Source organism: Panthera uncia, chromosome A2 (assembly GCF_023721935.1).
Source record: "Panthera uncia isolate 11264 chromosome A2, Puncia_PCG_1.0, whole genome shotgun sequence".
In the NCBI taxonomy this organism is placed as follows: domain Eukaryota; kingdom Metazoa; phylum Chordata; class Mammalia; order Carnivora; family Felidae; genus Panthera; species Panthera uncia.
Window position 1 is genome coordinate 8,197,297 of NC_064816.1, and position 14,765 is coordinate 8,212,061.

At 43.2% G+C, this 14,765-nt stretch overlaps 1 protein-coding gene across 5 annotated transcripts; it reads right to left on the reverse strand.

Annotated features, from left to right (window-relative positions):
- Nucleotides 1-245: 245 nt before the first annotated feature.
- On the reverse strand, nucleotides 246-14,005 carry LOC125929020 (zinc finger protein 709-like). Of its 5 annotated transcripts, XM_049639894.1 has the most exons (5): nucleotides 13,426-14,003; nucleotides 9,001-9,572; nucleotides 2,906-3,032; nucleotides 2,642-2,714; nucleotides 246-2,125 (listed from the first exon to the last, which is right to left on the reverse strand). In XM_049639894.1, the coding sequence occupies exons 3-5, from the start codon at nucleotides 2,991-2,993 to the stop codon at nucleotides 562-564; spliced, it is 1,725 nt and encodes a 574-aa protein (XP_049495851.1). In that variant the 5' UTR covers nucleotides 2,994-3,032; nucleotides 9,001-9,572; nucleotides 13,426-14,003; the 3' UTR covers nucleotides 246-561. The 5 variants fall into 5 exon arrangements, with proteins under 5 accessions (XP_049495851.1, XP_049495850.1, XP_049495849.1 ...); XM_049639893.1 differs by lacking the exon at nucleotides 9,001-9,572 and having other exon boundaries at nucleotides 246-2,122; XM_049639892.1 differs by lacking the exon at nucleotides 9,001-9,572.
- Nucleotides 14,006-14,765: the final 760 nt, after the last annotated feature.

A 14,765-nucleotide genomic window follows, 5' to 3' on the forward strand; every position in this document is an offset into this window, starting at 1 on the left:
CCACGCTGGGCATATAGCCTCCTTAAAATTCTCTCTCCCTCTCCCTCTGCCCCTCCCCCACCACATGGGCGCACGCTCTCTCTCAAGAGAATGAATCTTTGATAAAGACCATACATGTATAACGATTATAACATTTCTTTCATGTTGTGAATTTTCAGAAGTATTATACATGAAGGTTCAAAGAGCTTACCCATATTACTTGAGTATGATTTCTTTCCCATATAACTTTCATACCACCTTGAAAATATCTGCAAAAATTACAAAGTTTTTATTTTTTAGTTATACAGGACGAATCTGGGGAATGAGATGTTTAGTGATGGCGGGCAAGTGAAGGTTTCCCACATTGTTTATTACCAATAGAATTCTCTCCACTGTGACTTTTGGTAAGTTCTGAAGGAAACAGGACAACTGAAGGCTTTCTTGCGTTCTGTACATTTCTACAATTCCTCTCCAGTGTGCATTCTTACGTGTCCATGAAAGATTATGCAACAAATCTTTTGCTTTCTCACATTCCTTATTTTCATAGGAAAATAGGAAAAAGCTTTACCACATACATTTCTCTCATGTATGAGTTCTTTCATGATTTCGTAAGGAATTTGTAAGACTGAAGGTTTTACTACAAGTTTTACATTGATAAGGTTTCTCTCCAGTGTGAGTTCTTTCATGTGTTCGTAATGAACTGGGAGAAATAAACGCTTTTTTACATTTCTTACATTTATAAGGCCCATCTCCAGTGTGGATTACCATGTGCGATCGAACACCTGAGCGAAAAATGAAGCCTTTCCCACATTCCTTACATTCATAGGGTTTTTCTCCAGTGTGAGTTCTTTCATGTTTTTGAACATAGTAGTGACTGCTGAAGGCCTTACCGCATAGTTTACATTCATAGCGTTTATCATCGGTATGAGATCTCTCATGTTTGCGTAAGTTACTGGAGTACCTGAAGACTTTACCGCATTTTGCACATTCGTAGGGCTTTTCTGCGCTATGCGTCTTTTCGTGTATCCGAAAGGACTGGGGACAGCTGAAAGCTCTTCCACACTGCTTACATTCATATGGTTTTACTCCAGTGTGAGTTCTTTCATGAATTCGAAAATAATTGGGACAACTAAAAGCTTTCCCACATTCCTTACACTTATAAGGTTTCTCCCCCGTATGAGTTCTTTCATGATTTCGAAGGGAACTGGGATAACGAAAAGCCTTACCACATTCCTTACATTCGTGAGGCTTTGTTGCAGTATGAATTCTTCTGTGTTTTCCAAGGGACCTGGGAGAGCTGAAAGCTTTACCACATTCCTTACATTCATACGGCTTTACTCCGCTGTGTGTCATTTCATGACTACGACAGTTTTTGGGACACCTGAAGGCTTTCCCACACTCCTTACATTTATAAAGTCCGTCTCCATTGTGCTTGATCGCGGGTCTTCGAAATTTGGTGAGGGAATGCAAGGCTTTCCCACCTTCCTTACGTTCATAGAGTTTCTCCCCATTATGACTTCTCTCATGCTTATGTAAATTACTTGAGTAACTGAAGGTTTTACCACATTTTGTACATTCCTTGGGCTTTTTCGCACTGTGTATCCTTTCGTGTATTCGAAAGGACCTGACACAACTGAAAGCTTTACCACATTGCTTACATTCACTAGATTCCTCTCCAACGTGAGTCCTTTCGTGTTTACGTAAGTTACTTGAATAACTAAAGCTTTTACCACATTCTGTACATTTGTAGGGCTTTTCCCCACTGTGTGCCCTTTGATGAATTTGAAAGTAATTGCGACAAATGAAAGCTTTCCCACAGTGCTTACATTCATAGGGCCTCTGTCCACTGTGCGACCTTTCGTGCATTCGAATAGATTGGCGATGCTTGAAGGATTTCCCACAACGCTTACATTTATAAGGCTTCTCTTCACCTTCTTGATACTCATATAGTTTGTGTCCAGCGTGAGATCTCAGGTGCTTGTTAAAAGATGAATGATGCATGAACGCCTGTCCACACAAAGGGCATTTACCTAGTTTTATTCCAGTAGGAGTTCTCTTCTTCGGATTCCGATTTGGAATCTGGCCGAAGAGTCCTTCATACTGGCTACATTCTTTACATTTACAGAGTCTTCCTACCATTTGACTGCTGTAAAAAACGAGAAGCATATTACTAATAGCTTGGTTATTAATGAGCTTATGTTTACGAATAACTATGACAGTGACTTGTTACCATCAAGGAAAATGTAGGTTTTCTGCAGGTTTTGATTGTTTGAAAGTGAACATACCAAAAGCTCTGCAATAGGGCTCCACCTTAGCTGTTATCAAAACAGTAATACTCATAAATGGTATTTCTATATGCTGTTTCCAGGCGTACCATATTTCAAAACCTGTACATCTCGGCCACATGTGGGAAAAAACTACTGATGAAAATAGCCTATGGATCAATGGATTTAAATAAATCCAGGCTAATTTATTTGTTTGGTTTTAAAATTTTACGGGGGCACCTGGCTGGCTTAGTTGGTAGAGCATCTGACTCTTGATCTCGGGGTCACGAGTTCGAGCCCCACACTGGGTGCAGTGATCACGTAAATAAATAAAACTTAAAAATAAAATTTCATCACATCTCTAGATTCTCTTGTTTTCCCACGTGAATGCTACTCACATTAGATGTGTCCCATGATTCTCATCCCGATCTTCGCTGTCATAGACTTCCCATTTTTCTTCTGAAATACATACTAGGAAAAAGCATTATAAATTATAAAAATTTATAGAATTGCTAGATTCTAGGTCCGTGATAAGTTATGACCATGGCAGGTTTATTAACAAAAACATTCCCTTTCCATTTTTTCCCTTAAAATAGCACTGAGGAGCAAGTTACACTGGATCTCTAATTGACTTAGTAAGCAAGAAATGTCGTCGTCCCTACCTATTGAGGCCAGGTTCCTGAAGGTTTCCTGCATCACATCTCTGTAGAGTTTCTTCTGGGATGGATCCAGGAGGGCCCACTCCTCCATGGTGAACTTCACAGTCACATCCTCAAAGGCCACCGAGTCCTAAATAATCCCATATATGTACATAGGATGGATGAGACAGACCCCTGAAGACCTATACTCAATTTATAAGAAGTTCCATATGACTCCCAGAGCCTAAGTGACCGGGGGGGACAAAGGTATTTCTTTCCTTTCTGCTCCAAAGGTGGGGCAGATGATAGGGTTCTCTCACTCCTGAAACCAAATATGTGGTACCTGTTCCAAAGCCACTTCTCCAATTCTATGTCACTAAAAAGGTGTCCAATTCTAACACAAATTACCCAGAGTTTAAGTCAGACTCATAGTTTAAAAAGGCAGTCCCACACACTGTCCCTATTTGAGATACAAGCTATAAATGGGAAGTCCAGTTTACTATTTCTACAGGCTACTACAAATTCACAGATTCCCTCCACACTCTGACCTGTTTGGTAATTTACTGAAATGATTTTGAGGAGCTTAGCAAAATGCTTTATTTACCATTACCAGTTTACTATAAATCATACAAATAAGGAACAGGCAAAAGGTGCAATACATAGGACAAGTTAAGGCAATGGTAAGGGGAACGGAGATGGGGGGTGGGGCATCCAAAGCTCCCACCCCCACTATGGACATGCCAACCTTCCAGCACCTGGATTGATTCACCAACACAGAAACCGTCAGAATCCTGTTTCTAAGAATTTTGATGGAGGTTTCATTACATGGATTCAATTTATTAAATCACTGGACACTGGTAATTAACTCAGCCTCTAGCCCCTATCCTATACCCAGAAGCTGGGACCTGCAGCCCAACTTTCTAAAGTTTTAATCAAAGTTGGCTATTTCAGGTGTCCAAAACCCCACCATAAAACCTCACTAAACAAAACACATTCTGGGGCGCCTGGGTGGCTCAGTCAGTTGAGTGCCAGACTTCGGCTCAGGTCATGACCTCCCAGTTGGTGGGTTCGAGCCCCGCGTCGGGCTCTGTGCTGACAGCTCAGAGCCTGGAGCCTGAGCTGGATTCTGTGTTTCCCTCTCTCTCTGTGCCCCTTCGTGGCTCACACACTGTCTGTCTGTCTGTCTCTCTCTCTCAAAAATAAACATTAGAAAAAAAATTTAAAAACACACACATTCTTTCACCATTAACACTCAAGTAATCTCAAGGGCTTCAAGAGCTTTTGCTAGGAACCGAGGACACTTACAACACATCTTTCTCATTGTATCACAGTAGGTCAAGCCCAGGGACAAAGGCTCCCTGAAAGACTGAGAGCAAATCCCTGAGGTAAGAGAATGTTTCCCCACTGACCCCATGTGCCTCTACATCAACTGGGATCTTGTTTAATATAAGTGTACCACCTGAAAAGAACTACATGCTTTCCGGTAACCTCAGAACAAAGGCAAGAATGTCCTCTCTCACTACACTTAGACAATCTTGTACCGGGATTCCTAGCTGATGCATTCAGACAAGGGGAATAAAAGGTAAATAACAAAAAATAATAGGCATACATTTGGAGAAGCAAGAAATAAAACTGTCTTTGTGTCATATGACAAGATTGTCAATTGAGAAAATGTCAAAAAATTCCAAATAACAAAGAAAACCCCATGAACTGAGAAGAGAAAAACTAAAAGATAAAAAGTTAGTATAGAAAAGGCAACTGCTTTTCTGTAGATCTACACAAATACAGTGAACTCACCTTTGACAAAGAACCAAAGTTAACTCCATGGGAAACAGTCTTTTCAACAAATAATGTAAAAAAAAACTGGACATGAGCATACAAAAAAAACAAATCTACAAACTGTACACCTTTCACAAAAATTAACTCAAATTTGATCACAGATCTTAGGGTATATTGTAGAATTTTAACACTCCTAAAAGATTAAGATAGAAAATCCTGGTGATGTAGTATTTGGTGATTAATTTAAAAAAAAAAAAAAAATTTTTTTTTTAACGTTTATTTATTTTTGAGACAGGGAGAGACAGCATGAATGGGGGAGGGTCAGAGAGAGAGGGAGACACAGAATCTGAAACAGGCTCCAGGCTCTGAGCCATCAGCCCAGAGCCTGACGCGGGGCTCGAACTCACGGACCGTGAGATCGTGACCTGGCTGAAGTCGGACGCTTGACCGACTGCGCCACTCAGGCGCCCCTGGTGATTAATTTTTAAGAAAACAATAGCAGGGGCACCTGGCTGGCTTAGTCAGTGGAGTATGCAACTCTTGATTTCAGGGTAGTGAGTTTCAGCCCCATGTTGGGTGTAGAGATTATTTAAAAAAGAAAAAAAAGCAAGATTTAAGAAAGAAGAAAATACCTTGGACTTCATTACAATGAAAAGCTACTTAGTGAAACAAGTTAACAGAATGAAAACACAAGCAATAAGCTGGCAGAAAATCTTTGGAAGTCACTTATCTGATAAGGGACTGGCATCAAGCACTAACATTAAAAACACTTAGAACTGGGGCGCCTGGGTGGCTCAGTCGGTTGAGCATCCAACTTCGGCTCAGGTCATGATCTCACGTTCCGTGAGTTCAAGCCCCGCGTCGGGCTCTGTGCTGACGGCTCAGAGCCTGGAGCCTGCTTCGGATTCTGTCTCCCTCTCTCTCTGACCCTCCCCCGTTCATGCTCTGTCTCTCTCTGTCTCAAAAATAAATAAACATTAAAAAAAAACAACACTTAGAACACCAAACAATTGGAAAAATGGAAAGCAACAGGTGACCTCATTCATTGCTGGTGGAAACAGAAAATGATATACCTACTTTGGAAGAAAGGCAATTTCTTAACACTAAGGCCACATTTACCAGACTATGTAGCAATTATACATTTCAAATATACATAAATGAGCTGAAAACTTAGGTTCATAAAAACCCTACATGTAAATGTTTATAGGAGCTTTATGCATACTTGTCATGACTTACATGGAACCAAGATAATTTCAATAGGTGAACTGATAGAAAATATCACTGGTGCATCCACAGGATGAAATATTCTTCAGTGATGAAAGAAATGAGCTCATCAAGCCAAAAGACATGAAGAAAATTTTAAATCATATATATATATATATTTTTTTTAAGTTTATTCAGTTTTGAGAGACAGAGACAGAGCATGAGCAGGGGAGGGGCAGACAGAGAGGGAGACATAGACTCTGAAGCAGGCTCCAGGCTCTGTTCTGTTAGCACAGAGCCCGACGTGAGGCTCAAACCCACGAACTGTGAGATCATGACCTGGGCTGAAGCTGGACGCTTAACCAACTGAGCCACCCAGGCGCCCCTTAAGTCATATTTCTAAGTGCAGGAAAACCATATGACAAGGCTACACACTGAATGATTCCAAGGGAATGACATTTCAGAAAAGAGAAAATTAAAAGTTATTAAAAGATCTCTGGTTACCAGGATATGGGGTGGGAGGGAGGGATGAATGACAAGGTAGGGAATAGGAAATTTTTCCGAAGAGTGAAAGTATTCTATATGATACAGAAATGATGGAGACACATCATTTCACATTAGCTAAAGACCTGAGACTATATGACACAGCGTCAACCTTAATTGTAAAATAAGGACTTTCATGCATCAAAGTTGGTTCAACAAATGGAACAAGGGTATTACAACAATACAAGATATAAAATATAGGAAAAACCTTGTCAAGGCAGAGGGATTATGTGGGAAGCCTCTGTATTTTCTGATTAAATTTTCTGTTAAAATTCTCTTAAAGTTAAAAAAGTCTACTAGGAAAAGAAAAAGACAGACACATTCATATTCACACCTGATAACTGATCCATGAGAAGCATAGACCATCTTTCATTCAATGAATTTCAACTTATTTCAGTAAGCCATTACAGTGCTCTATGAAGCCTGCACCGAGACTTGGAAGGGAGGAGAAACAACTTCCACTGAATGCCTTGTTAGAGCACCCAGCACAGTATACTTTGAGAAATGAAATGTCTGTCTTTGTTACTGTCAGTAGCATCTTGACTCAGACCTAGATAGGTGTCCTGGCAAGGTCTTGTATTCTGGCCTTAGTATATGTAGGGACAAGTGTTACTTTGATTTACACTGGGGATGGTGGAGGCATAAGATTCCTAGAATCTTTTCACCTCAAAGGGGCAACTCAGAGAATCACTCAAGACTAGTCAACAGATGAAGATAATGTTTTGTTGCCTGGTGCTAAAATGACTACTGGATGTGTGGTCAGTAGTAATGACCACTGGGTCCAGTTATTAGTGAGACATCCCAATTAAGACATAAAAAGCAACAACTCTGGGGCGCCTGGGTGGCTCAGTTGGTTGAGTGTCCAGCTTCGGCCCAGGTCATGATCTCACGGTTCGTGAGTTCAAGCCCCGTGTTGGACTCTGTGCTGACAGTGCGGAGCCTACCTGGGATTCTCTCTCTCTCTCTCTCTCTCTCTCTAAATTAATTAATTAAAAAAAAAAAAAAAAGGAGCAATTCTGCCTATGCTACACCATGTACAAATGTGGTGATGTCATACCTAAAGTCTATGGACTACCATTGCTTTTCACTCAGGTACTCCTATGGAGCTCCTCAGGGAGGCCAGGGGCCTGGGAAAGGGAGGGGCTTATTTCAGTACTAAGACATCTTGCAAGAGATGGAGCAGAGAATAGGTCACCCCCTCCCGCAGGCGGCTATCTCATAAGTCCAAGGTTTGCCCCATAATGTCTCAAGCTGGTAACAGAGCAGGCCTTTTCCAAGGCCATCATGGGTAATTCCAGGAGGCGTGAAAGGAGGCCAATGAATCATCTACAGTGAAGAAGTCTCTGTGGGCACGACCAGGAGTGCCAGTTCAATGGCAATTTGAAAAGCCTCCAGCCTTTTGAGGTACAGGTGCCCATTTGTAAATAACAGCATAAATGGGTTCAAGTAAAATTTGTAAACAAGGAATATGTTACTTCTGGAACAACAAAAGAACATCGTTGAGGTTGGGGTATTGCTAGGGAGAACAGCTATTTCCTCATGATGTTAGAGAAGGAGCAGGTGTCAGATGATCAAACAATTTCTGGTACAATAACATGGTTGACCAGGCCTCACATTTTATGCATGACAATGTCCCATCCAAATTTTGCTAGCTCCTTTTCTCAATATTTGTCTGTCTAGTATGTTCTCAGAGGAGGAGGAGGAGTTCATTAATATAACGTGACACCTGTGTTCTTGTAGAAACAAGGATGCAGTTCAGATCTTGCCTACAATTGTGTGGGAAGGCAAAGCTGTTGAAGATCCACGAGGATAACCCAGTAAAGGTATACTATGTCCCTGCAAAGTGAAGGCAACTGCTCTTTAGATAAACACTGAACAGAACAGACCCAGCCAAATCTGTGACAGCAGATTTACCCAGTTGTTGATTGGTTGAGTCAGTAATTTCCATAAAGTTGGAGACTGGATATAGACCTGTGTTGGGCGTGACCACATTTACAAGGTTACAGTAATCCACTGTGAGGTGTCATTCATTCATTCATTCATTCATTCCAGGTAAGAATAGGTCAAATTCAGCTGTTCAAAGGAGAAGCACTGGGAATAATCAGCCCCTCGCTAAATAGGTTTTATGTGTGGTTTCATTCCTTCAAGGGCCTGAGCAATTTATGTTGAGCCATATTAACTACTCAATTTAGAGGGCAAGTCCGTGAGGTCCCATTTTGTCAAGATAATTTATAAGTGCCGATGGCTTTATTTAATTTTAATTTATGAATCATTGGTTCAGAGCTTCCTAGATCACTCTGGGTTCTTTTAGAACAACCAGGGCTATGTCCATGGAGGATTTCGACAAGACCATAGTTCTGACGGTCAAGAAGAAACAGCTGTGCTGTTTTTCCCCTATATCCTATTCAGTGACTGCCATGAGACCATCAGGGGTACCCTGCTTAAACGGGAGTGGGATCCCAGGTATAGCTATATTTGAGACCTAGTATTGACTGACTGCTTAAAGGTTCTTGAGTTAGTACATTACATTAGATAGCAAAATTGATCCAGAACTTATGTTATAGAGGCTGAAAAGCCAAGCAGTGAATTCTTACCTGTTCTGTTGTATAAATTCTTTTTGTACATTTTGGATTTCCAATTCAGTCAAATTGTGGTCCTTTGTTTCAGTACTTTATCTATTAGTCCCTTCCTCGAGCATCCCTCTTTTGTTTTCTTTGTCCCTGGATATACTTTGGCAGAGGGGGTGCCTTTCTACCCTGGTGTTTATAAAAGGTTTCCTCCTGAGAGTCTCAAATCAGTGCCATCAGGGTTAGGAGCCTTCCCCATGATAACTGGTTGCTTTCATGGGTTTAAGGACAAGGAACTTAAGTCAGCTTTGAACCAATTCCATTGCTGTGTCAAAGGGTGCCATGGATGCTGTCCTCTCAAATCCGCAGAGTCAGGATATTTCTTGCAGAAGAGGCAGGGGCAGGAGCAGCAGAGGTACTCAAAGGTCCCATTCAACCATCTGGTATTCGGAGTGTGGACTCAGCCCACCACTTACTGGCTGCCTTTCACCCTTTCTTCTCTTTCCAAATGTCTGCTCTCCCAGGAGTAAACGCTGAATGAGGCCACCTCTTTCCACAGGGTATACAGGGGCCAACCCAGCCTCTGTCACAGCTTCACTCTAACACAGGGAGAGAAACCAGCAAAGACATTGACCCAGGACCACTTTAAGGAGGGCCCCAATCCGACAGTCCTGCTCCCAAAAGCCTAGAAATTCTCACAACTGCCAACTCTGGTTGGCTCAGTCTAGAACTGAGGCTTGCTGGGTCACCGACGCAACACAGGACAGCACAGGTCACAGCACAAGCTCACCAGCCCCCGGCAGTACATGCCACCATCAGGGAGCAACTTATAGCAAGAGCAGACAGACCCATGGAATGGGGGTCACATGTGGACACGCTGCTCACGGTGCCAACTGTTATGGCTCCCTGCTGAGAAGTGGTTCAGAAATTGAGGGGAATGGCGATGTAGCCCCAACAACACTGTACACAGACACCCAGACAGTCGGAAAAGGCTTAGGACTCACATAACAGAGGTCTCAGGGCAAGGCTGCCTGTGAAGGCAGCTCTGAAATGGCTTCAGGAGAACAGAAATGAGCCTGGCTGGGTAAGGAGTCCATTGGGGTTGGGGAGCAGGCGGGGGCAAGAGTTCTGCACACAGGCAGGGGCTTTTCTGGTTGGAATCTCCTACCTGTTCTAGAGGAGAGACCACCCAGGCTTTCTCATCAGCTCATCCAGCGGGGAGCACAAGGAGCAAGGGAGGTGGGAGTGGAGAGGGCAGGGAGAGGCTTAAGCTGTCAGCACTAAAATATCCAAAATTGCAAAGTCTGACTGCTCATTACAAGGACAAACATAGGTTAAGAAAAATATGCATTCGCAATTGCTTGTTGAATATAAAGAAACCCTAACACGAGGCTCAAGAAACGATTAAAACTGTGTATTTGGGGGTGGCTGGGCTTCACAGTGCTGGAAGGAACTAGGATTTGTTCACAGTGATTTTCTTAAGTCACACTTCGCTATCTTACAAATTTACTTAAAAAATATAGAGAAATTTACGTATATTACACTAACAGTCTTGATTTCATTTTAACTTTTATACACAGGAAACCATTTGACAATATAACTAAACACTAAAGTTTACAAAAGTGTAAACCATACAAAATGAAAACTTTCAAATGCCTAACTGGAAGGACACAGAGTATCAGTCTGTCCTTCCCCCCTGTATCACACTCCGGGTATTTTCCAGGAGTAAGTAGCATATTACAATATTTTAGGAATTTGAGCTTAGCTCCTTCAATGCACTGGATTTTCAAATATTTACATAAACTTTGGGTAGTTTTCCTCACATCAATTGAAATAGAAATTCATTTGCTTTAGCCTGTTAAATGCCAATGTTCTTTAGGGAAAAGTGTATTCACTAACTGATCCAAAAATGAAAGATGACCTTCAGGAGCATCTGGGTGGCTCAGTCAGTGAAGCGTCCAACTTTAGCTCAGGTCATGATCTCACGGTTCGGGAGTTCCAGCCCCTCGTCAGGCTCTTTGCTGTCAGTGCAGAGCCCGCTTCAGATCCTCTGCCCCTCCCGTGCGTGCTTTTTCTATCCCTCAAAAATAAACATTAAAAAAAATTTTAAATGACCTTAAGAAAACTTAACTGAATGCCTCTCACATGTTGAGGTTCTCTTGCCTAAACAGAGTACAGATTCTACTTAGTTCCACAATTTTCTTGCTTTCCTCACGTTACCTCTCAATCAACTTAAGAGTTTCTGAGCCCAAGTGCCAAAGGAAACCAGAGCCAAAGGGCTGTACTGTTCAAGCAGCAAAGGAACCCAAAGGAAAGAAAGATCAGAATCAGCTCTTATGAGCAGCCTGCTTCCCATAGGATAGAAGGAAAGCCACATTCGGGAGGTTTCACATTCTAGGGGCCCCTGTTTGGCTCAGTGGGTACGGCAGGTGTCTCTTGAGCTTGGGCTCATGAGTTCAAGCCCCACTTACTTAAAAAAAAAAAAAAGTTTCCATTGTAGACTCCCCTGGTGGAGACAGAAGTCCCGAGGTGGGTCAGTCTGCGGAAAGGACACCTGAGCAGCCACGGGAATGAACTCCGGAAGCCCCACACACTGGCAGGGGAGGTACTGCTCCAGGAGGAAAAACTGGGCACCATGAACTTCCTTTTGCAGCCTCAAGGGGGGGCCAACGCTTGGACAGACCATCCGGAAGCCTCTGCCTGCCACTGGCACCACCAGAGATCAGAGATATTTTATTATTTTATTTTATTTTATTTTATTTTATTTTATTTTATTTTATTTTATTTTTTATTTATTCGCACCACCAGAGATACTTTAAATGACAACAACCCAGTGTTTGAACAATCCAGCAAATCACTCAAACCCAGTGTTTATGTGGAAAGGAGAGGGGAAAAAAAAAAAAAACAACTGTAAGGCCCTTAATAAACTGGCTCAACAAGAAACCTCCCAAGTATGAACCGCATTCACAAAAACTAAAAAAATAATAAGACGTTAATTATTTCCATGAGAACAAACTGTTTTACAAGCTATGAATCATAGCTGAACACCACAGGTCTGCAAGTCTAAGCCTTGGAAATTCATCCCAACTCGTCCAAATCAAAGAACAGACCTCAGAATATTAGTAACACACTCAAGGGAGGGAAAAAGTAAAAAAAAAAAAAAAAAAATTTAAAAAAAAAAACCTGGGGGGTAATCCCAGAAATGTTTTTTGTTTTTTTTTTTCCCTGAAATTCACTCCTTTCTTGACTCTTTGGAAATACTTCACAACTGCTTTTCGCGTTGTATGGATTAAATACGTGTTTATAGGGGCGCCTGGGTGGCTCAGTCGGTTAAGCGTCCGACTTCGGCTCGGGTCATGATCTCACGGTCTGTGAGTTCGAGCCCCGCGTCGGGCTCTGACAGCTCAGAGCCTGGAGCCCGTTTCAGATTCTGTGTCTCCCTCTCTCTCTGACCCTCCCCTGCTCATGCTCTGTCTCTCTCTGTCTCAAAAATAAAATAAACGTTAAAAAAAAATTTAAATACGTTTTTATTCACTAAAAAATTGAGACTAAAATTAATTGAAGAAATGTTTCAAATGTGACAAACCAAGGGAGGGAGGGGCTGTGCTGTCGGGCACATCACCCAGTAAAGTTTCAAAGAGGAACCGCCACCCAAAGGACTTCCCATAGGATGTCTGTGCCCAGGAAAGATCCTGGGGGGAGAGGCGCGAGGATTTCATACCACGTTGTACCGGGCAGTTATTCGCTACTTTTCTATTCCGTAAAATATCCAGGAACAAAAACTAAACCCTTTTAAGAGAGCCATCCACTGACAGCGGGAAAATGATCAACAAATGAAGTATCGGGTCTGTTTAAAAGGCACCATAGAGAACGAATAGTTCATAAAGACGCTGCGAACTGGAGGAGGGATGCGGACCAGGAGGGATTTGGAAGTTAATTTAGGCAACGAATGCCAGTCCTAGGGAGGGCTGGACGCGGCGGGTGGGGGGGGGGCGACGGTGCCGCGACAGGCTCGTGGATTTCACGGTTTCCCCAAATTTTGGAAAACTCAGGAGAAAGCCGGTCCCCTCTGAAGAGAAAGGAGGGAATGGAGACCCCAAAGGCCACACTTAGCATCTCCCGCGCACGGACACCAGAGAGCCGGTCACGATTGCCCCCTGTCACCACGGTCACCGCACCATCTGGAGAGACGCGGAGCTGCGGGCGCGGAGCTGTCCGGAGGCTCGAAGGCCGAAGCTGCCACGCACAGGGACCGCACAGGTCGTCGGGGTGCCGGCGGCCGGCCCAGCCCCCTGGCCACGCGCGGACGGGACTGAGGTCCGAGCGGCGCCACCAACGGGTGCTCACACTTCAGAGTCGTCCGCGAGGAGGCCAGTTCACGCCACCGCCAGCTCCGGCCAGTTCCACCCAGCACTCCGCCCCCTCTCCGGAAGCCCGGGCCTGCCCACTCACCATTTCTAGCTTTCCTGTGTCTCCCGGCGTCCTACCTACGATTTCCGAGGAAGGTCCAGGGCTCAGCAAGACAGAACCCGAGGCACAGCGACGTGGAGGACTTCAGCGCAGGCGACCCACGATCCAAACAATGGCGGGAGCCAGAAGCCTCCCGCGGCGCGCCTGCGGAGCGTCGCCCCACCCCCTTGCCCTGACGTCTCCCCTGATTGGACAGGTTGCAAGGCCCACCCACTCCCTCCGGAGTGACAGCAGGCCAGAGGTAAGGGGTCCGTGGAACGCCAGCTGCTGGGAGCCACTCCTGGAACTGTGACCCTTCTTTGCAAGTACAGACCCTTAAAAGTCACCTGGCTCCATTTTGATCGTTGACCATTGACAGCGTTGGGTCTTCCACCCGATGCTTCCCCATCCTTATTTCATAGTTTAAAAAGCCTATTGCCTTCCAAGCCTGTTGGCTGGGATGGAAAATTGGAGCCCCAGTCTCAGCTGGGGGCAGGGACTCTTCGAAAGACCAACCACAGTTGTAAGAGGCATTGACTAAATTCTCAGGTGTACGTTTTACACTGAAAGAAAATTTATTCTTAGGTCATTGTTTGAATGTATAGAGAACTTTGATATATAAAAGGCTAGAATACCCCTATAAGGTAATTCGATTACTGTTTTAACTGATATAACAAGAAACAAGAAAAAGTTATGTAAACATGGGACGTTCTTGGAAAGTATTAATATGCTTAAGAGATTGGATTGCAAAACTCTTTTTTTAATTTAAAAAGTGCTTATTTTAATTTTTTTAATGTTTATTTATTTTTGAGAGAGAGAGACAGAGTGTGAGCAGGGGAGGGGCGGAGAGAGAAGGAGACACAGAATCGCAAGCAGGCTTCAGGCTCTGAGCTGTCAGCACAGAGCCAGACGTGGGGCTCGTACTCACTAACCACCAGACCATGACCTGAGCTGAAGTGGGAAGCTTAACCGACTGAGCCACCCAGGCGCCCCTAGAAAGCAAAACTCTTAATGCATATATCTACTTATTTGAACAACCTTAGGGTGAGCATTTCTTTTTTTAAAATCATTTTATTTTTACATACACCGAATATTTAAAATGTGCATGTTTGTCATTGTCCAGACAATAAAATTGGATGTGAGAATGAAAAAAATAAAAAATAAATCATTTTATGTTATTTTTTATCATGATAAATGTACTCTTTTATCCCTATCCCTTATTTACCCCATTCCTTCACCCATCTCACCTCTGATAATTATCAATTAATTCTTTATACTTAAGAGTCTGTTTCTTGGTTTGCTTCTCTCTCTCTCTCTCTCTTTCCCCTCTGCTTGTTTTGTCT